General features: G+C 43.4%; 1 protein-coding gene across 3 annotated transcripts in view; it reads left to right on the top strand.

Annotated features, from left to right (window-relative positions):
- Nucleotides 1-23,918, top strand: part of ARHGAP18 (Rho GTPase activating protein 18) — an 843,873-nt gene that overhangs the window by 637,364 nt on the left and 182,591 nt on the right. For all 3 annotated transcript variants that reach the window (XM_078648922.1, XM_078648923.1, XM_078648924.1), the window contains one exon: nucleotides 11,813-11,895. In XM_078648922.1, the coding sequence (XP_078505048.1) occupies nucleotides 11,813-11,895 (83 nt within the window). The remainder of the gene's footprint in view (nucleotides 1-11,812; nucleotides 11,896-23,918) is intronic.

Here is a 23,918-nt window from a genome sequence, read left to right as displayed (position 1 = left end):
GAAGCTCCTCTTATTTTGACGACTGGTTGTAATGAGAATCTGTTGGGTTTGGACTTGCTGAAAAGATTGTATGCGACATTACATTGTTCTCCTTCGGGAGTACATCTTACCCTAGGTAAGAAAGTGATTTCTCAGATGTATGTGTCTAAAGATTGTCTTCCACTGGAATTGCGTTCTCTTCCTGATACACTTTGGGCTACAGGTCCTAATGTTGTTGGTCTTTTGCAGATTCCACCTTATGTTGTCACCCTCAAATCGAATGCTAAGCTACCTCGTAACCCACAGTATAAAATATCTAGTGATGGCGAGAGAGCTCTATTGGCGATCATATATGATTTGGTTGAGAAGGGTGTAGTTGAAGAAACGAGAGGTAATGTGTGTAACAGTCCTGTTTTGCCTGTCCTTAAACGTACTGATGCTTCTCAGCCACCTGTGTATCTGTTTGTGATTGACCTTCGAGAGGTAAACAAGATTGTGGTGCCACAGTTTCCTGTTGTTCCAGATATCACTGCTTTGTTGACTCTGATTCCTGCTTCGGCAGCCTGGTTTTCTGTTATTGACCTGAAGAATGCTTTCTTTAGTATTCCGATTGCTGAAGAGAGTAGGGATATTTTTGGCTTCTCTTTATGAGGACAAAGCTTCCGGTTTAAGAGAGCTCCCCAAGGTTATTGTGAAAGTCCCTCCATCTATAGTCAGGCTTTGAAAACTCAGCTTGATAGTTTTGTGTTGCCCTCTGGTGCTACTCTTATCCAGTACGTTGATGATCTGTTGGTTGCCGCTGATGACGAAGAGATTTGTAAAGAGGCTACTCTTTCTTTGTTACGATATTTGTCTGACCTTCATCATAAAGTGTCACCTTCCAAGTTACAGTATTGTCGACAAGAAGTAACCTACTTAGGTCATCTCTTGTCGAAGGAGGGAAGAAGATTGACCCCAGAAAGAATTCAAGCGATTGCGCAAATGAGTGTGCCATCCACATAGAGAGAGGTGCGTGCTTTCTTAGGTATCACCTCGTATTGTAGGCAATAGATCCCTAATTTTTCCCTGCTAGCAAAACCTCTGTTGGCGCTGACTCTTAAAGATACTCCGTATCCTCTCCCTTGGTCTGACGATTGTCAGAAAAGTTTTTCTGAATTACGTGATGCATTGTGTTCGGCTCCGGTATTGGGTACTCCGGACTACAGTAAGCCTTTCACGTTGTATGTTCAGGAGAGAGAAGGTTGTGCATTGTCAGTGTTGACTCAACAGTTTGGAGACAAGCAACGCCCATGTGCGTATTTTTCAGCGACGTTAGATCCGGTAGCTAAAGCGTTGCCGAGTTGTCTGAGAGCTACAGCGGCAGCGGCTGTTTCTATCCGACAGTCTGCTGGTTTGGTATTGGATAATACGTTGATTGTGATGGTCCCACATGCAGTGGATACTTTATTAAACAGGACCAAGTCACAGCACCTTACTAGTGCACGTCTTTCAGGTTATGAGTTGACACTGTTGGCTAGCCATGTTCACATTAAAAGATGTAATGTGTTGAATCCAGCTACGTTGTTGCCGATCTGTACAGAGACGGATGCTCAAGAACAGCATGATTGTTCTCTTCGTACAGAGGAAGAAACGAAGGCTAGAGTTAACTTAAAGGATACTCCTTTTGAGAATGTTGATGGTACCTTATGGGTAGATGGTTCGTGTTTTAAGCTTCCGAATGGTGAAACGACTGCAGCATATGCCGTCACAACTTTACATACAGTTGTTGAGACAGCACGCATAGCACAGAATTCTGCGCAAGCAGCAGAGTTGATTGCATTGACACGAGCGTGTGTATTGTCAGAGGGAAAGCGAGTGAATGTTTATACTGATAGCCAGTACGCATTTGGTGTTGCCCATAGTTTTGGACGTTTGTGGAGAGAAAGAGGATTCCTTACTTCCCATGGCACAAAAATTCAGCATGGGCAGTTAGTGAATGAACTTTTGGAATCTCTTGCTCTCCCAAAGCAGATTGCAATTGTGAAGTGTAGTGCGCATAAGAAAGTTGTGGATGATGTAGGTCGAGGGAATGCATTTGCGGATGAAGTTGCGAAGGAAACGGCGAGAGACATGATGAGCCGTATGTATGTGGCAGGTCCTGCAAGATGGGTTGTGGAAAGTGGAATGTGTGAAGACACAATAGAAAGTGTGAAGATGATTCAGGCTGAAGCTACAGAGAAAGAAGTGAGTATGTGGAGAGAAAGTATGGGTATGTTGGATTCGACAGGTTGTTGGGTTGAGTTGTCAGAACACCAGCGATGGTTGTTGCCAGACGCGTATGTGCTCCCAGTGGTTACTATGGCGCATGGAATGGCTCACATTAGCTCAAAAGGGATATGCAAGTTGTTGGCTCCAGTATGGCAGAATGCTGGAATTCCTAAATGTGCTGAGAATGTTGTGAAGCATTGTATGATTTGTCTGAAGTATAATCCTGGTAAGGGAACTCCAACTCCAGCTGGTCATTTTGCTTCTCCGACGTATCCTTTTGAAGTGATACAGCTAGATTACATTCACATGGAGAGATGCAACAATCTGAAGTATGTCCTTGTGGTTGTTTGCTCCTTTTCCAGATGGATAGAGGCCTACCCCCTAAAGGATAATACTGCCTTGTCTACAGCTAAGGTTTTGCTCAAAGAGTATTTCCCTAGATTTGGTTTGCCGAGAATTGTATGGTCAGACAATGAAAGTGAATTTGTGGGTCAAATCATGAAGAAAGTATGCGTTGATTTGGGTATCAGGCAGAAGTTCCACGCAGCGAATCACCCCCAGTCTGCTGGACTTGTTAAATGTTACAATGGTACCTTGAAGCTGAAATTAGCTAAGGTACAAGCGAGCACTGGTCTTACATGGCCGGATGCCTTGCCGTTGGCTCTTTTGTCAACAAGGACGACAGTGCATTTTCGTGTGGGACTTAGCCCATACGAAATAGTTTTTGGTCGTCCAGCGAATGTTTGGGGTGTGCCTTGTCCTAAGAAATACAGCGACATTGAGTACCCTATGTTGGTGGATTACTTACATGACTTGACTGCTAAATTACGTGTTCTCCACCAACAGGTCTATGACAGTTTGCCGACAGCTAATGCAGATCCAGGGCACACGATCCAACCTGGTGATTTTATCTTGACGAAGAATTTTCAGCGATCCAAGAATTTGGAACCGAGATGGACTGGTCCCTATTCGGTATTGCTGGTCACTAGAACTGCTGTTAGAGTAGCTGGTAAAAAGAACTGGGTGCATTCCACCCAAAGTTCCTTTGCCCTTACCGTATGATCAGTGGGTGAGGGATGGAGTAGCTGACTTAGATTGTGAGAGAGTTCCTAGATTTGTGCCTTTTAGTGATGCACATTTGACATGGACTCAGTCGGAACGCGAGGATGATGATGTTCTTCAAGCTGCTGTGCCTCTGTCTCTGAGACTCGACACGACAAATCCGGAACTCCTCTTTAAGGATCAGACTGTGCCTGGCAAAGAGCGCTACAATCTGAGATCGAAAAAGGACGTTTGAAATGGACAAATAAATCTGAATTTTTTTATGTAGTGAATTACACCTTGTCAGATCAAGAGACTTTTTACTTTTTCTTTTTTGAGTCACCATCCGGACTCAGCTGCAGGGTCACGGTATAAGTTCTTAAGGGGTGAGCCGCGTATTGACACAAGGTCTGTGGTTTAGGGTCGTTAGTACGATCTTGACGCACACTTAAGTGAAGAAGGAAAATTGCCGTGAGCAGCATGTTAGAGGATGGAGTCTTTTGAGTCCGACAAGGGTGTTAAAAGAGATGATTTCAGAGTACAAATGTGTATATTGGTTCGTAGCAAATGTTTTTTAATAATGTGTTTTCTTATGCTTTTGAACATTACGTTGGTTTGTGTGGGTTGGATTTTCTATGCATCACAACAGACGCTTGCATCTACCTCCCCATCTACTCTCTTTTTCTACTGTTTCCCCACATGAGTTTCATACGTTGCCTGAACATGAACAGACATGAAGATTAGAATTTGTGAACAATTCGTTTATACAGATGTTACATCAGCATCAGCTAGTCGTAAATATCACAAATTGTTGGGTGTGTGGTCTTATGCCACATAAGACTGATTAGGGAATGCCATATTTGGTTTTGCCTTTTTCGCCTAATGGGTCAGTATGGGCACTCCAATCAATGTTTATCTATGTGAATGAAGCATCTCCTGTACGTTCTGTCAAAGATAATGCGAATAATAATGCCTTGATACAGGGAATAGTAGATATGGTTAGAGATATTGATGCATATAATGCTATCCCTAAAGATGAGGTACGAGCATATGTTGGTTGGAACAAGACGAGATATAGTATTAGTCTGACAGAGAAAGAGAGACATAAAAGGTCTCCTCCTATTTGGATTGTACCCCACCGAGGTCATTTGTGTCTGCAAGGTAATGGTCAGAATCCGAGAGCTCAGCTTGGTAAGAGTGTGTGTGTTCACACCTATGTCTATACATCCCAGAAATCTCCACCGTTCGGGCCAGCTAAAGGCACGTATTTTGTTTGTCACGACAGAGCATATACATGGTTGCCTTCTGACTTTTCAGGCACTTGTTATGTGGCGTTTTTGCTTCCCCCTACATACACAGCTGCTTTTAACTACCATAAGACAAGATATGGTAGAGGTGTTATCAATGCGAAAGACACTGCCGCACAAGAAGTTGGAGACTTCTTTAAGGGTTTCCTGCCCTTTTTGGGTCCTATGGCTAATGGTAGGACAATTCGTCAGCTTACGAGAGTGGTCGAGGCCACTATAAATGAGACTGCAGGTGCTCTTAGTAATATTACAGCTGAGTTTCAAGCGGATCGCCTTATGACATTACAGAACCGCTTTGCTTTAGATATTTTACTTGCAGATAGAGGTGGAGTATGTAAATTGATCAGGTCTAGTTGCTGCGTTTTCATACCAGATAACGCCCCGACAGTGTACCAAGCCATCTTGAGGTTACATAAGTCCGCTGAGTCTATACATGTAGACGAAGGGAACTGGTCATTGATAGAATGGTTTTGGGAACTGCTGTCCAAATGGGGATGGAAGATTCTGATGTTCCTTGGTATGGCTTTAGCGATCCTTTTCTCGTGTTGCTTATACATCCAGTGTGGTCCCGCCATTTGTAGTCTTTGTGCTACGATCTGTGTGAGAAGACCAGTCCCGAGAGAAGTGAAGGATAATAAGATGATGTTACAGCAACACCTTGATGACCTGATGAGAATAGATATAGACCTGGATTCAGACTGACGTGAGTTTAGGTCATTGCCTACGTAATGGCAAAAGGAGGGTCTGAAGTTCCGTGGTTTTCGGGACCGAACTCCATTTTGTTTGCGTTGTTCATAACGCTATTTTGTGTTGCCCTCACGTAGGCCGTGGAGGTAACCGAACGAACAAAGTTGCATGGGCCTCATTGTTCATGTATGCATTAAACAGGCCCTTTCCTGACTTGCGAGTGAACTGCAGGACGCTGACCTCTTCACCTGAAACTGACCCTTCACGAAGCCAATTTCTCTGGCTGATCGTTGTCTGAGATTGCCAATCAATGTTCAGGATATCGTTAACTTTAGTTTCCTTGCACATATCTTATCCTAATCAGCATCTGAATTGTTTCTTTCCTTACGACTTTTCATTACATGGGTAGTGCTTTCAATTATGGGTTTGTCCGGCTTGTGGAAATTGAATTTGGGACAGTCCTAATAATTAACTTTTGGCTTGGGTTACTGTAAATTGGGTATTTTTAATATGATACTCAGTTAGAAAATGTGTCCTATTGGTCAGAATTTTGCGCAGTGAGTGTACATTTACAATGAGAATATTGTGTATAAAAGGTGATGTCTTGCTCTATGAAATTGAACAGTTTTTTGAGTTGTACACCGTGTTGTATTGCTGGGATTACTGTTACTAGCTGCAGCTAATCAATTTGATCTCTGACGCCACCTAGAAGTATTCCGTGTCTCTGTTTGCCAAGACAGGAGAACCCGAAGACTTTGGGCGTGTCCCTGGCGCCGCTGGGTACTAAAACCCGGTTCTTCACTCTGCCAGTGTGTTGTGTATGCCTCACACACCTTCATTCACTCAATGGCATTCCTGTAAAACTCAGCAAACCCACTCATCCCATAAACAACAATACTCAAAACTTTTAGTTCTAGGTGAAAACACATTGCTTGCCATAAACATATAAATTATTTTACATACCAGTCGCATAATATTTTGTGATATTTATTGTGGTTGGGGGTGTCTCTCTGCCCACTATGTTCTTTTAACTCTTATTTTGCATTTCTGAATATTTCAGTGTTGAATTGATATTAGTATTATTATAATTACTATCACCACTCTTTGTGGTTCTATCTTTTTGTGCTTTCAGCACTATTTTACTCATTCTTTTTTCATTCTCCTGTCTGATTACTCTAGGCTGATTCACTTTTGCTGCTACTTCTCCCTGCCACCTGACCTGTCTTGTACCCCTGGATATCCTTTCCATTCTAGTGCACAGTCTGTATCTACTTCCAGAACTACCAGTGCTGTATCTTTTGTGTCATTGGAGCTTAATTTCTGTTAGTGGTTGGCAATGGCTTTCGTTTTTGGGTGACTGGGGCCTTTTTTAAATTTAGACATAAACCTACAAGAGAGTGAAAGGTAGAAAATGAAAAAGGAGGAGGAGAACATAGAACAGTGAGAAAAGAAAAAAAGGATGGAATGGATACAGAGGAAGTCAAGGGGGGTGCAAGAAATAGTCATGGGTTAGAGTCAGGACTGGGTAACCTTGGTATTCAGCAACCCTCCCTTTTGGCTACACAGGTGGTGGGCTCATAATAAGAATTGTGTGTACTTAACAAATCAAGCACTCTGTTCCTTACTATTTGTCATTGTTCTATAACCTCTGGCTAACTTTTTCCTTCTATCCCGTAGACCTCCTTTACTACTTAGTCTGTTTTTTTGTGACTTTCTCACCACTTCCTGCATTGCCACACCCTTCTTCCTACTCCCTTTTCCCTATTTCTTTTTAGGATAGATACATTGCTGCATGGTTTTGAACCGTTCTATATGCATATCTATTAATGTTCTGAACTCATTTAATTTTCCTTTGAATATTTTCTGGACTTTCCCTTTCCTTGTCTCTTTATAATACCATTTTTCACGATCAGTTGCTTGCCCTATCTCTCTGTGTTATAATTTTATCTAGGAATTTCCTATCCTACCCCCATCATTCACTAACCCTTGATTGACTTTACATAAATCATCATTGCCTTGTTCACTGCTTCCCTGCACTTTCACTACTCCTCAACCGTAGCTCCTCATTCCTGCCCCACTCTTACAAATTCACCACATGACCCAAATATCTTTCCTGTGTGTCTTTCCTCAGGCACACTTTTGATTCACACAAATCCAAGAGAGCACCAAGGATCCACTTAGATGACTCTAAAAAATAAGCCTCATAATATGTAGTCTTTTTGTTGTAATAAAAGCAATGTCCATTCCATTTAGTATCTTTAAGTTGATTTATTAAGTAGATGTTACAAGGGAGAAAACCCCACCAGGAGCAGCCTCACTGCTGCTCAGCCCATCACCAACTGACAGTCACACTCACGAACATTCCACTCACCAACATTCTCACACACAGTTACCCAGACTGAGCAGCAGCAGTATAACACATCCCCTTTCTTTGTAATGGCAAATGAGCAATTCTCAAAAGACAATAGAAACCTTGCAAGAAATACATAAAGATGACAAGTGTCTGGAGCATAGCATGAAAAATTAAAGATGGAACATTCATGCAGAGAAAATGAAGTAGGAAAGGAGAAACTGTAACACAAGTACAAATACTCATGCACACCATCCTCCTTTCTAGTGCAAAAACAACCCAAACACTCCCACACACTACATACCATCCCAAGTACCTGGATTGTGCAAGCTGGCCAGGCAAACACGAGAAGCAAAGAGAGCCAACAACAAAAGTGTGAAAGAAAGCTAACCGTTAAGAAAAAAAAAACAGTATGCAGGTGTGGAAAATATCTACAGAGAACATAGTAACAAGCACAATACTGACAGTCACACTCACAAACATACCTCTCACCAACATTCTCACTCACAGTCACCCAGGCTGAGCAGCAGCAGTAAAACACTTTTTTTTCTGCTGAAAGATAATGTTTCCCATCTACTTCCTTTTGAGGCGTTTGCCATTGTTCCCTCAATTCAGGGGTCTCACAAGCTCCTACATCCCCTATTATTATCTCTCATCTGTATCATTATTCCTACAAGTGTATCCCCTTATATATCAAGCAGCATGGCTACACTTGTCCTCCATCAGTTCACTTCTTCGCTTTCCAGGCCATACCAACAGTCTCTTCCCAATAGGTTAATCAAAACTACACCTGTACTGTGTGTGTATATGCAAATTCTTCTTCAAAAGCAGGATGGGCACTCATGGGTCAATTCAAACAATAATTTTTTCTTGCAAGCAGACGCGTTTCAGCAAAATTGCCTTTCTCAATGCTTGCTATGATAAACATATCCCATCAGCAATTATGTTTAAATGCATCCAACTGTGCTCCCATTGAAGAATAAAGAGTGAATTCAAAGGAACGGCTATGCATATGTATGCGTTTGCATCTGTGTGTATATATATATATATATATATATATATATATATATATATCATCAATAATTTAATTGCAAATGTTGCAGTGATATTATCAATGATTTAATAAACAATGTCATGTATGATGTAATATCTGGGTTAATTAGCAGTGCATGACAAGGGTGCAAGTTATAGTTGCCTTAGGGCACGAAAACTAATATAGAAGAATAGAGCAACATTTAGTAAATAAAATGACACCAAAATTATAAATCTGCAATCCGTAGAACAGGAGTTAATAATTCTTAAAGTTTTAAGCAAAAGTAGCAACAAGAAGCACACTGTTCCAATTGCTGGTGTCTGGTCGGGCTCAGCCGTGTCCAAGTCAGAAGTTCAGCCCAAATGTGATGGAGTGAGGGTCATTGACCAAGACCAGGTTTGTCCTGATAGAAAGTTTACCTTCTACTTAGTCCATTTGCACGTGACACTCCTTTACTTAGCCGTAGCTTACCGTTGGTGGGGACAGCAAGGAGATCGTTGTTGGCACAAAGAGCAGGTTGCATAGGAAGCTTCACGTTGCCAGGAAACATGGGTGATTGTGGCTGACGTGAACAGCAGGTCACCGTTGGAGCTTCTGTTTGTTGGTAGATGTGGGTGGTCATTCCTGATGCGAAGGGTCAGTTCGCAGTTGCTAGGAGACGGGAGATGCTTTTTTTCCAACACAAAGAGCCCAGAACCTCAGGATTTTCACCTGGGGTCCAATTCTTGCATTTTTGAGGTAGGAGTACACTCTGATACCAGAAGGGTCCAGGACCTGGGAAGGCACCTTTTGGGGGCCAGGACTCACTCCAGAAGAGGCCAGCAGAAAGGTCCAGGCAGGTACGGTTGATGCTAGATAGCTGAAAGGAAGGCCTCTGTTGTGTACCTGTTGCTCAAACAGGAGGTCAGCCACCTGACCACTGTAGTCACTTCTGAGGGTCAGGGTTCAAGGCATGCAAGTCAAGTTTTCCTTCAGGCAGCAGGGCCGTCCTTCTGAAGGGCAGCACAACCTTGCTAATGATGAGTGTCCGAAAAGGAAAGGGCAAAAGGAAAGTTTCCCTTGGTTAAGTGCGTCACTATTTCACAGTTACGAAGGCCTCTCTGTGTGTGGTGAAGGTTGTTCTTTCCACTCCGCATTTGTCTATTGGACAAACCCCCATACTCGCCATTCCCTTTGTGCTCTCTCGAGCTGCCTGGGGACGTCTGTTTTCTGAAGCCTGTACGGTGTGGAAAAGAGAAGAAAACAAAGGCATAGAGCAGCAAAAACAGCCAAACATCACAACCGGACTGAGCACCAAGAGAACGTCATCAAAGCTATACCAAAGTATGCTGGGAAAAGATTTAACTTTTAGAAGAGATAGCATTGTCTTCCTAAAAAGATCACTGCATGGTTACCTCTCTCCTGCTAGTTTTTAAATAAAGGGAACAAAATTGAGTACCTTATCAGGCCTCCTAGATTTTGTTTCCGCCCATCCCACCAACACATTCCAAAACTTGTTTTGCAATTCAGAAGAAAACTCCCAGAATCACAACATGGGTTTGTAGCAAAATAAACAAGTGATTCAGCAGGCTCAAACCCTGTGACTCACAAAACTTGTGACTGCCAAATCATTTAGTGCATCTGGCTTTTAGTTCTAAGTACCTGTTGAGGAAACTTCTAGCTACTTCGCTTGTTCTGGAAATGCGAAGGACACCTTGAAAAAGTTGAAGAGTTGTTGCATCTGAAGGTGATCCTCATGGTCTGCTCGCACTGACAATGTTGTGCAATTTATTCTCTGAGAGGGTATTGAAAGTATTAAATGATTAATTTGGACCCTCTTTATGGTGATCAGGTAATATGTTGGAGGGGTGTTAACTGTATTCTCCTTGAAGTCAATTTCTATCTTTGTTATTTTTTCAGATAAATTCCATGCCGATTTCATTTCAGGTGCCTGCAAATGTGGTGTTGCTGTGTTTTTGCATTCTGGATTTTAGAATTCTACTAGAGATGTGTGGAGTTTCTTAGAAGGGTTTTTTACGTCAAGTATGCATGTGAAATAGTGTTCTCTTTTTGTGGTGCTGCAGGCTCTCTTATACAGTTTAATATGAGTTTTTATTCACCTCTTGATTTTTTTCAATTTCTCTGTAGTATGTTGAGTTGTGTTTTTAATCCTTTGGTCTTTATTTGTATCTGGTTGTCTAGTGGAGGGGAGATCCAGTTGTGGAAGGTGTGTTTGTCTTGTACTTGCATATTTGTTGGGGTTATTTCTATATAAGTTGTTTTTTGAGGTCTTGCTGTTTTCAACTGTGTGTAGGTGCTTTTGTTGTTGCTGTCTTTCAAGCGTTATTAATATGTACTGAAGGTAATTATATTGTGGTCACTCCATATTCCTGTGGTGTGTTCTGACTATGTCCTGTCCCAGTAGGATTTATATGATTTCTATAGGGTGTCTGGTGGAGTGAATTAGCCAGAAACAGATTGTTGTAGGTTGATGCCCTCAGGGTTGCCCAGAATTGCTCTGATTGTAGTTGGATTTTTCCTGTCAAAGCAGATATTGAGATCTCCTAGGAATGTATAAGTTGCGGTGGTTCAGATGTGTTTTGGTCACAGTATCTTGTAAGAAATGTTTCCAATTGGTTTTGTTGATTGATGGTTAAAAAGGAAGAAACAAGTAAAAGTTGGAATCTGTGATATCTTACCAACAAGGATTCTGTCGTATTAAGTAAAGTTATCATTTCATGTTACTTTTAGTGGTTTACTATGAATGACGGCCAGACCTCAACCAACGCACAGCTGTCTCTTGCCATCTGTTTCAAGTGCAAAATTGGGGTAGCGTGTTGGAACATGTAGGTCAAAACATACAGCCCTGGTCTAAGGAACTAGGACAAACAAAAGTACCACTCTGATCTAAAAGACCAGGGCTGCCAACGTGCATTCTCACCAAAACTGTAGTATCCCTCTGCGGATGCAGAGGGAAAGGCCAATCCCAATGCTGCTTGGCAGCCAACTCTTGCCTTACAAAACAAGTGTTTGTTTCCGGGGGAGACCGAATACATATTTGTTAGTTGTGTGAAGCTGCTTTCTCTTTGGTATGATTCTAGTATTATGGAAATTGTGATGATACTATGGTGACAAGCATCCCTTTTTTGTGTTCTATGAGTCTGAGTTTTCTACCTCAATATTTTTTAGATCTTCCGACCAGGAAGCAGCAGCTGCAGGCTCTGAATCTTTTGATGCTCCTTCTTCCAGATGCAAACAGGGACACGCTAAAGGTCAGTCATTTGAATGTTGATGGTTTTACTGTACTCTTTCCGTTTCCAAATCAGGAACACATACATGAACATTTTTAAGCATGTCACTTTTTTTATGCATTTGACTGGAATTGACAACTTGCTGCTCGACCTTTTCTTATGTTACTGACTTTGTTTCAGTTGGCTCTACGTAATTAAATTAATAGCTTTTAAGTGGCTCCATGTTGTGTGGCACCTTCATCCAGTCTGGCTGTTTAGCTAACAGCGCTTTGCATGGTAGTAGTTTTGGCAAAAAACAACACTTTACTGGATGTGTCATTCAAGACGTGATAGCTATGCAATTTCACGTTACCTTTAGCTGCAAGTTGCAGTTACACCTAAAATATTTCACTTTGACCTCCTGAGGCGGAAGCCGGGAGAGTCGCTCTTGTAATTTTTAAAACTGTATTCTGTGTTTTTAAGACAGCGTTTTTAACCTTTTTGAGTGTATCTTTGTGACTGAAGACAAAACTTACCTCTCTCTCCCAGGGCATTCCCGCGCAGCGGTTGGAAAGCTGCCGCGGGATACTCCCCTGTGTTGCCGCCACCCCCCTGGGACACACAGGCCACGCCCACCACCAGGCAGGCCACGCCCCTTTTACCGAGCATTTTAAAAAAAGCGCCGAGCCCAGCTCGAGTCAGAACACTTTGACTTCCTGAGGCGGAAGCCGGGAGAGTCGCTCTTGTAATTTTTAAAACTGTATTCTGTGTTTTTAAGACAGCGTTTTTAACCTTTTTGAGTGTATCTTTGTGACTGAAGACAAAACTTACCTCTCTCTCCCTGGGCATTCCCGCGCAGCGGTTGGAAAGCTGCCGCGGGATACTCCCCTGTGTTGCCGCCACCCCCCTGGGACACACAGGCCACGCCCACCACCAGGCAGGCCACGCCCCTTTTTACCGAGCATTTAAAAAAGCGCGCCGAGCCCAGCTCGAGTCAGAACACTTTGACCTCCTGAGGCGGAAGCCGGGAGAATCGCTCTTGTAATTTTTAAAACTGTATTCTGTGTTTTTAAGACAGCGTTTTTAACCTTTTTGAGTGTATCTTTGTGACTGAAGACAAAACTTACCTCTCTCTCCCTGGGCATTCCCGCGCAGCGGTTGGAAAACTGCCGCGGGATACTCCCCTGTGTTGCTGCCACCCCCTTGGGACACACAGGCCACGCCCACCACCAGACAGGACACGCCCCTTTTTACTGAGCATTTAAAAAAGCGCGCCAAGCCCAGCTCGAGTCAGAACACTTTGACCTCCTGAGGCGGAAGCCGGGAGAGTCGCTCTTGTAATTTTTAAAACTGTATTCTGTGTTTTTAAGACAGCGTTTTTAACCTTTTTGAGTGTATCTTTGTGACTGAAGACAAAACTTACCTCTCTCTCCCTGGGCATTCCCGCGCAGCAGTTGGAAAGCTGCCGCGGGATACTCCCCTGTGTTGCCGCCACCCCCCTGGGACACACAGGCCACGCCGACCACCAGGCAGGCCACGCCCCTGCCCTTCCTGCTATTTAACATGTGCTTCCACCGGACGCGCAGCGGACGAGCGCAGCGGGCGCGCCGTTTGCGCGCCCAAGGCAAGCCCGTCTGCGCCCGTCCGCGACCAGACCGCGGCCGCGGCCAGACATGCTGCCGATTAGGATGCACATAGGGGAAGGATCATGTGGTCACGGGACAATCTTAGGTCTCTTAACAAGGGGGCAGCTGCCTGCACTCATAGGATCCACCTTGATACCACCACCCTCCCTCGCACTTGTGGAGTATGCGGGACACTACTCAGAGCATTGGACGACGCAAGAGTAAAAGACCCCGCTAACCCAGAACCACAGATCAGCAGGGATTTCAGAGCAGGCCTCCTAAACTGCAGATCTCTTGCAAAACACGCAGATGAAATTTGGCTGCTATTGGAAGAGCATCAATGGGATGCACTGTTTCTAACAGAAACTTGGCTAAATTAGGACAATACGTCCTCTATTGCACTGGCAGTACCCTCCGGGTATAAAATATGCCTAGCCAACCAGGTGTGCGAAAAAAGAGGGGGGGGTGTGGCTGTTATTTTTAAAGAACAGCTCACACTCAGTTCCTCAGCCCCCACCCCGAATCCGGAATTCGAGGGGCTCCATTTTTGCTTTCAGGTGGGCCATCAACTATCCCTAGCGGGATTAGTGATTTATCGCCCTCCGGGAAGGGAAGATCACAATCTGACCTCGATACTGGACACAATCATCCAAAGCTCCCTCCTTCACCCACAATTCCTTGTGGTTGGAGACTTTAATATACATATGGACAGGGAGGACTGTGCCCACGCTGATATATTGAGGTCAACTTTAAGCACAGCCAATTTAAGCCTCCTAAACGCAGGCCCCACGAACAGAGCAGGCCACACGCTTGACCTAATTTTCTCTAACATCGACAAGGCCGTCACTGACCCGCCGCTACCATTGATATGGTCAGACCACGCCCTGATCCCATTTCAATTAAAGTTAGCGACGGACAAACCTGGGACAAGTAAATGCTCTTTTATGAAAAGACAGTGGAAGAAACTAACCCCTGCCTCCATGGGTCCAGTCCTAGCACAGAATACGCCCACCCTCACATGCAATGCCGACTTGGATGCTCGGATGCTCAATGACTGGGTTGGGAATATGGTGTCCTCAATCGCACCGGCTGCACTAGCCATATCTAAATGTAGCTCGCCCTCGGCTCCTTGGTTCTCGCAGGACCTTAGAGCTCAGAAATCCGAATGCAAAAGGCTGGAGAGGCTTTGAAGGCTAAACTACGATCCTCTAAATAAAGCCAGATATAAGGAAGCCACCAAAAAGTTGCACAAAGCGATCAGAAAAGCAAAACAGCTGTTCTACGCGGACTCGATTCTGAAAGCAGAACATTCAAGTAAAGAAACATTTAAAATAGTACAGTCCTTCCTCAAACCCCGCTGTATCGAGAGGGAGATTCAACCGTCAACCTTGATGTGTAACAGGATCTCAGACTTTTTTGACTTAAAAATCAAACTAGTCTATGAGTCCTTTGGGCCAGATAAGAAAACTCAAAAAACTGATCTAGCTGAATCAGTATCAGACTGCAGGACCTTGTCACAATTTCAGCCCTTAACCCTGGACACGGTCTTGCAAGAATTAAACCGATGTAAATCAGGCTCACCAGATGATCCATGCCCGTCCAAAAATATGGAGCACTATAGCTGTCTTTGTAGCCCCCACAATCCAGCAAATATGGAACACGTCTATCTCCTCCGGGATCTTCCCTAATGTCTGGAAACATGCCACTCTTCTCCCACTAAAGAAAAAACCTAACGGGGACCCCCGGGACTTGAGCAATCTGCGCCCAATTTCTTTATTGGCAGCTCCAGGCAAAATGCTTGAGAAAGCAATCCAGCGCCAACTTAACAACTTTATTGAAGAGAATAAAATTCTGCATGAGACACAATCGGGCTTTAGGCCCGGTTTTAGTACAGAGACAGCACTAATCGAGGTGGCAGAGTCGGTGAGGTGGTCGATGGATTCAGGTGACTCAGCAATGCTGGTGCTCCTGGATCTGTCGGCCGCTTTCGACACGGTCGACCACGATAGATTGCTGTCACGCCTGGCTGAGATAGGCATCCAGGGTCGGGCTTTGAGCTGGCTTCAATCATATCTGACCGAGAGAACACAGAAGGTAGCACTGGGGACATCCTCCTCAACACCGAAGCCCCTCGGATGTGGCGTTCCTCAGGGGTCGGCTCTCAGCCCTTTGCTATTTAATTTATAGCTTGCCCCTTTGTTTACGTTGATTGCCAACTGGGGAGTCAAAGCAATCTCATATGCTGATGACACCCAGTTGGTGTTCCTGTACTCAGAGGTGTCGGAAGCATCCTTTTTGAGCTTCAAGGGTTGCCTTCAAGATATAGCCCACTGGATGAACACAAAAAAACTGAACCTTAACGCCAATAAGACAGAAGTAATTTTTTTTGGCAATGGCCCTCCCCCTCCTTCTGATTTTTGGTGGCCGACGGAGATGGGAGAAGCTCCCTCACCCAGCCGGGCGGCAAAAAACCTGGGAATACGGTGGGATGACAAGCTATCCTTTACATCCCACATCCAGCAAACAGCTGGCAACTGCCTATGTAAGCTGAGGAATCTACGTAAGATTCTGAGACTCTTACCGGCAAATTGCCGAAAAACTGTAATCCATGCCACAGTAACATCTAGATTGGATTACGCCAATGGCTTGTACCTGGGCCTACCCAAATACCAGGTACAGCGATTACAACTGGTCCAAAATGTGGCTGCGAGACTGCTAATGCGAATCCCTTTCAAGCAATCAGTCTCTCCGCATCTCCAACTACTCCACTGGCTACCGGTAGCTAGCCGAATTAAGTACAAGGCACTCACACTGGCATACAGATCGTTGTATGGCACATGCCCAAACTATTTGAAAACCTGTTTGCCGAGATACAGTCAAGCCCGTTCCCTCCGATCCAACAGTCGGGCTCAGATTGCTGTTCCTCGAGCAAAAAGAGCTCGGCTAGGAGGTCGGACGTTCTCAGCTAACGTAGCAAAACTTTGGAACTCCCTGCCCCCAGCCCTCCAGCAAGCCCCCTCTGAGCCTTGCTTTAAACGTATGCTGAAAACATGGATCTTTACCCAACCACGCTAGTCACTTACCCTGCTTAGTCCTCACGGTCAAAATGTGCTCTGTAGCGCCGGGACACCTCCTGGTTGAGGTAGCTGTTCGCGCTTTAGAAAATTCTATATTATTATTATTATTATTATTAAGAAATATTTAGGTGTAATAAGATCATGTGTATTAATCATTGCCCATCTCAATTTCCTTCCCCATTACCACACATGTTCTAAATTACACATAAATATCATAAGCGTTGCATTGAACATATATATTCACATAGAATCATGCAAACACTTCCAGTCACACAAGTGAGCTTGTCAAATTAGTTTGACTCTTTACAAGCAGTCATATTGTTCATACTTCTAGAAAGAGATGTCTAATCTTCTTGTCTTCCTTGCTTTGTGGTGGAATATCTCTAACATATAAAATGTTTAATATCATGTGTTCCAGGTTCTTTTACTATATTGCGGAAGTTGTATTATCATGGTATGCAGCTTTGATGTTGAGCTGAGCCTTGTGACTTCCTCTTAGTTTCCTTTTTTTGACCACTCATTGCTGGTCTGTGTGCCACATGCATTTGAATCACTTATTAGGAACTAATCTGTTCTCATCTCTTTTTAAGTGCATTGCATTGTACAGTCTTTCCAATAATATCAAGGAGTGGGGGAGGTGGTGTTTCTTTTTGTAGTACTATTATAATTGTGGTTTTTTTAGCTTGCGTTTGCTGTCTTTACATTCAGCTATTAAAGTGTGCTCATGCTCACAAGTAATGCTTTAAGAGGGAGTAAAACAATAGACACTTTGGGGTCCTGGATGGCTATTTCTCCAGTGTGTTGTGCAGGAGGGAGTTGGGTGAGTCCTCAAGTCTGTGGGACCTCCTGGTTTAGTGGCATCACATGTATCTGGTAGGAGAGGAAGTAAAAACCTCCCACGCACACTCACACTCCTCCTTTTTATTTGGTCAGCCAAAAAGACCCACAAAAACAGGTGCACATTTTGTTTTTATATCTCACTGGTTTTTTTAATGAAAAATTCAGGATATTTCCAAACATACAGATTTCATAGCGAATCAAAACATTGTTATAAACGGGGGCCTCTGAATTAATGTCTGCAATAGACACTTCTGTATAATGATGTTAAAAAAATATCCACCTCTTTTCGTCTGAACAGAGCTCTGACCATATATAGTGAAGTTGTTGGCTTTTGCAATGCCCTATGATTGAAGGAACACCCCTGAGTGGTGTCAGCAAATCATCTCATGCGTTCACTTGGTTTAGAAGTCTCTGTTGGTTTCTAGGCAAGAAGACATGTAGTCTGGTAGTTTGGTCTAGAGAGTTATAGTTGGAGCAGGACCCTGGCTGATTTTTCAGGGTTGACATCTGCCTCTAGGGCCATGGCCTCTGTGAGACAAGAGTAGCTATTAGTGGCTGAGATTAATTAATTAATTCCACCCATCACTCTTTTTTTATATTTCTCTGTTGATTGCTGGTCAATGGACAGATATGGCTACAGGATCATCTAGCTCACCAATGTGAGAGAGCTTAAAAAAAACCAAAATTTACCTCAAGTCTAAGAATCATTGCTTGCCCCTTAAAAACCTGTTTTGAAAATCAAAAAAAGTGCACAACTTCAGACACATACAAGTTGGAGTGACAAACTACAACCAGGTCATTAAAGCACTGTTTCCAGTCGTGGAGTGATAGGCTAATGCATTCTTGGTGCTTTGTTCTTGCAAATCTCCTGTTGAACTACTTAGACTAACACATATGAAATCAATAACTTGTAGGTGGAAAGTACAGGATTGGTGGCTGAGTTGCCTTTGGTAGTGTGGTAACTACATATGACACTGTGTGGTTCAAGTGCTCCCATACGCCTTGCCCTCCATTCTGAATCTTTTACTGCTTCTTCCCTTGCTCACTGACACTGATTTTTTTTCATAAATATTGTGCTTGTCTTAGGTGTTCTGCTACTTTAGTTTCTCCTGTTACTCTATATTATGGGTCTTTATTACTGCAAAATGCTGCTTTTTAGGTCTCGCGACCTATCAATGCGTGCAAGCGCATTGAGGGAGCGAGAATTCAAGTGCTCAAAATACTCGTGAAACCACGGGTTTTTCCATGCGGTTTTCTTCGAGTTCACGTGGCCACAGGCACGCTCTTTTGGGCCATAAACTTTCCCCCTCCCCAGCCAGCTTTGCCAGCAGCATTTGCCTCATCAAAGGCTTCCGCTGCCCCGCCCTCACTTATTCACGGCCGCAGGCCGTGACTTCAAAGGGTGCCCCCTGCTTCACGGCCATCTGTTCCCCAGCACCTCCCCTCTCTCTCCCCTAATTATTCACTGCTGGCCGGCCCGCACATCTAGTTTTCCACGGCTTTCACAGCGTTTTTTACTTTCAAAATATACGGAATGCTCTCTACATGTGTTTAGCACTCTGCTTATCAACAATCTCTCGTTTTCACTGTTAACTTTCACTCCTACTTTGGGCAATGCTATATTTTCCTTGTGGCTGGAGTTTTGTATCAACCACAGCGTTTTTTACTTTCAAAATATACGGAATACTCTCTACATGTGTTTAGCACTCTGCTTATCAACAATCTCTCGTTTTTACTGTTAACTTTCACTCCTACTTTGGGCAATGCTATATTTTCCTTGTGGCTGGAGTTTTGTATCAACAATTAATAAAAAAAAACATGAAGCTACGTAATGAAATATCAAAACGAGCCTTGAGTTTCTTCGTGGTGCAGGGTTAGTCCATTATAATTCATGTCTTCATTATTTTGTTTTATGTGCTCCGTCCTTCAGGTACTTCTTCTCTATTTTGTTTACTTATTTCTTTTCAAGTTTTACATTTGTAGATTAAGAGGAGGACATTTTAGAGACTAACACCAGTCTTAAATCTACCGGCAGGAGGTGCTCTTGCCACATGGCTCATGTTTATAATCTGAATAATTCATTAGGAAAGTGTAAGCTATTGGCTTTGTAAATAACAATGCTATTAATTTATATATTTTTAGTGCCAACACATATTAAAAAAATAATTGTCATTTACAATACCAATAGCCCACACTTTCCTAATGCGAGACCTATTGGCAACGCCAGTGCTTGTTATGTATTACAACCTGTTTATTGTTAATTGTTATACCTATCTTCTCACAGCTCATGTTGCTCACTTTGCTGTGACTCCATTGTTGACCCATAATTGCAGGCAGTAATGTGGTCGAACTGAAACCAAAATAAAAATGTTTTAAAAAATCAGGACTGCAGACTGTGTCCATAATGACCTGAAGCAAGGTGGTCGCCCTGCACAGTCCTCACTTGACCATCAAAACTCTCTGCCTTATTTTTCTAAATCTGAAACATGTAGTGCTGGTTGCTATGTTGTCCATCATTCTTCATCCAGCACTGTATACCTGTGTATTGATACCAAAAGACTGCTAGCTCTTTGCAAATAATAATCTCAAAAAACATAAACATAGTATTCAAAGTAATACGGCTAGATGTATTAACGCAAATTACAAGTTTAAAATGCAATTGGTATGTGTTGTGCCTATATACTGACATGCTAAAGCAACATTACAAAAAGGACACATGGGAAAGTACAATAAGTGTAAGTCAAGTGGGAAAGGATGCAAAAAGGGTAAAACCTAATTAGGACCTTTGGGTCTTGCACATAATCAAATCACCCAAATAGCAAAAAATATGAGGCAAAGGAAATGGAACAAACACGTAGATCCAAGCAACAGGCAATTGGTTCTTAACAAAGATTTTCTGCCAATTTGTTCTACAGAGGCTTCCTTTACTTGCATGATACCAAAACCAATCTTGACGTACATGTTCGTGTTGAAATATTAAACACATGGGGGCAGCCCTATAACCACATGGAACCAGGTGCATAGAAGTAGATTAACCACCACTGTTCTGTACTGAATAATTATTTACGGTTGCATAACCATTATATTTAACGGCTGACATGGATCACGGATTTTTTTTAAAAAACGCTTTACCCATACTAGTGTAAAGAGCATAGATGCTTTTTAATTAGACATACAGGTGTTCAGTGCTCATAATGCTCACAGCACCATAAAAACAATTGCATGTAAGTGTGTACAGCAAAAGACAGTAGTCTTCGATCTTCGATTTTCTGACAGAGGCATCGTAAAATACATTAAGTTAAAAGCCCCGCGTCAAAATGTTGCATAAAAGTCCAATTGACAAGAGTGCAAATGGCGTTCTGACCTAATGCACCTTTAAGGCCACCATCAGGACGTGGTAGATTACAGAATGAGCAAGATCTAAGAATTAAAGAATAAAAGAATAAGGCATTAGGAATTCAGTGAGGTCATGTACAAAGGGGCGATATTCTTCTTACTTGGATCATAAGACAATCTTGGATATCCAAGGATACTATACATATAATGGGAAAAACTGAATATTTGCATAAACAAATAAGAGATTATTTATGGAAAGAATGTGCTCAATAGTGTAGGATGAGAATCTCCACATAGTATGCTGGTAAAAATACATACAGATTAAGGAAAAAGCCACAGGATGTTGGTATAAAAAGTAAATTACCTAGATCAGAAAATCAGAGAAACAGCCCAAGGCAAAAATAAACAGGATATTCCATGCCACTGTATCTGAAGTGAGGGTAGTTAAAGTTAAAATAAATCTAGATAATCAAAACTTGATAAATGAACAAGACAAGAAGATAGGATGGCCTGCACCCCCTCCTCCAACCGAAAAAAGAACAAAGACCCAATAGCACTCATCATCAGCCTTAAATAAATATGGGTGCCTTGAAAATTGGTACGTTGCCCTCACTTGGCCACAGTGGTGGAGCAAAATGATTGACCATTAATAACTGCAAAAAGTACTTGAAGAATTACTTGTTCAAAATCGAAAGTAATAAACACTGAAAAAAACGAGAACACCGAGCGTCATCAGGTGAGTCCATGATATGTATACTTGCTAACAAAACTTAAACAGCAAATTTAGAGAATTCATAAAGAGATTTGTAGTAAATGTCCTCTCTACTGTTCTTCACTGGATAGACTATACCATGATGTCTATGACATAATAGAATGCCTGGGTGTCTCTCTGGCTCACAGTGCCTCTCGCTATCCTACTGTGGCAGTTGGTCAACTCAGGCTGAGCTGCTAACAGCTGGCTCCTGGTGGGGTCTTCTTTACCTGTACTTCCTAACTTGACCTATCAGCTTGTCTTAGAAGAATTTTACAATAAAGTATCTTACTTACACAGTGGACTCTGCATCTTTCATTTACCACAGTTTGGCGACGTTTTGAAGAGGATGAACCTACGTGTTTACTAAGGAACTAGACCACAACCACAACTACGAGGAAAGGAACTTATACTTAAGCCCAAGGTAACGCCCAGTCGACCCCACCAGTGTTCTATTCCACCTGGACAGCCTGCACCCGGGGCGCGTGTTTTTACCTTGATGTTTGCTTGTTTATGGACAGCTTGCAAATTGTGCGCATTGAGTTCTAAGAGACTTTACAGCAGCCTCTACCTACTCTGCCTGTGTCTGCCCTGTGTGGGGAAACAGGCGTTTACTGGAGAGACATTCTGTTTAAAATCGACCCAGCACCTTGAGGAAGGCATCAGGTCGGGTGAGAGGCGTGACTTGTACTCAAGTTTGTGGGCGTGGCAGTTTCAGTCACTTTGGCATCTTTATAGTGACATTTATCAGTAGTTACTCAATACTTTCCCAGTGATTGGGTGCCTTGACAGCGCCGTTCCGAGTGAGCACATTCAGGGACCGGTGCTATTCTTGGTCAGTGCATTCAAACGGGCGCTTATTGGATGGAGACTCGGCGCAGCACTGGACAATATTTTTGCCGGTGAGTGGAGGGCACTTTTATTAGTTTTCTGGTCCATTCACGATGCAATTTGGTTCATGGAAGTTGAACCGCCGCATTTTGAAAATGTCACGAGCCTCTCTTCACGCACACTCTTACCGGTCACAGTCTTACCGGTCTCGTGATGCCTCCGTCTTCTCTGTGACGTCCTGGCTTTTCTGGATTCCAGCTGCCTGGCAACGCGTTAGTGCACAAACGTGCCTTGAGCCACCTGGCGCAACGTCAAGAGGCGTGCCGCCATTTTGTGTTTATTGGACAATGCTTCAGCTTGCCGGTCATCTTTGCTGTATGTCGTCCACCTTGGCAATCATGGCATGGTTGTTTCGGGAAACGTGGTGCTGTCTGCCTACGGAAGAGTTTAGCATGTATGGTCTCTGCCACATTTTATTTACAAGGTGCGTACAATTTGGCCGACATGTGAAACACGAGATGTGTCATTGGAGAGGGAAGAGGAGCATCAGAACTCTCGACTTGTCTTCACATTTTGCATTTTTGAGACTGCCTGACATTTGGAGACTGGGTGACATTCCATTTTTGTGGCAAGTTTCAGCGGTGACTGCAGGGAGCTGTGTGCGGGGACCCCGGGTGAGAGATCGCTCACCGGAGCTGATGTTGTTCATTAATTACAGTAGTAGTTCATATCTCGCTGCCTGTATTGTATTGGTCAACACCTTGCTGCATGTTTTGAGTGTGCCGATGCTTTTGTTCGTGTTGGACGTGGTGTTAGGGGATGTTGTAATCTTGGTTTTCCAGGCTGTTTACGTGTAGTAAATCCCAATTCATGTCCTCAAGGCTGTTATTCTGTGGTGTACCCTTTTCAGGGGAGGTTGGGTATTTGTGGGTAGTCCTTGCCCCATAGTTGTGTGTTGTTGGGTAGTCAATGCCCCACTTTTGGTTCCCAGTATTACTGTCCTGCGGTGTAACGTTTCAGGTGAGGTTGGGTCTTTGGGGGTCGTCCATGCCCCATTGTTGTGTACATGTGTGTAGTCTTTGCCCAAATTTTGAGTAGGTTGTCTACTTGCGGGTAGTCCATGCCCATCTTTCTTCCCAGGGTTATTGTCCTTACACTGTGGTGTACCCTTTTTAGGAGAGGTTGGGTGTTTGCGGGTAGTCCATGCCCAATTTTGTTTGTTCCCAGGATCACTGTCCTGCGGTGTACCCTTCTCAGGGGAGGTTGAGTGTTTGTGGGTAGTCCATGCCCCATAGTTGTGTGTTGACGGGTAGTCCATGCCCATTTTTCTTCCCAGGGTTATTGTCCTTACCCTGTGGCGTACTCTTCTCGGGGGAGGTTGAGTGTTTGTGGGAAGTCCATGCCCATTCTCGTTCCCAGGATTAATGTCCTGCGGTGTACCCTTCTCAGGGGAGGTTGGTGTTTGCGGGTAGTCCATTCCCCATTTTTCTTCCCAGGGTTATTGTCCTGCGGTGTATCCTTTTCAGGGGAGGTTGAGGGTTGGTGGGTCGTCCATTCCCCATACTCTGCGCTGTCTCCTGCTGTTGGTGGAGATTGTTTGTGCAC

Source organism: Lissotriton helveticus, chromosome 6 (assembly GCF_964261635.1).
Source record: "Lissotriton helveticus chromosome 6, aLisHel1.1, whole genome shotgun sequence".
NCBI classification, from domain to species: Eukaryota; Metazoa; Chordata; class Amphibia; order Caudata; family Salamandridae; genus Lissotriton; species Lissotriton helveticus.
The sequence above is the reverse complement of the archived record's forward strand: the minus strand, read 5'-3'. Positions and strand labels throughout refer to the sequence as shown.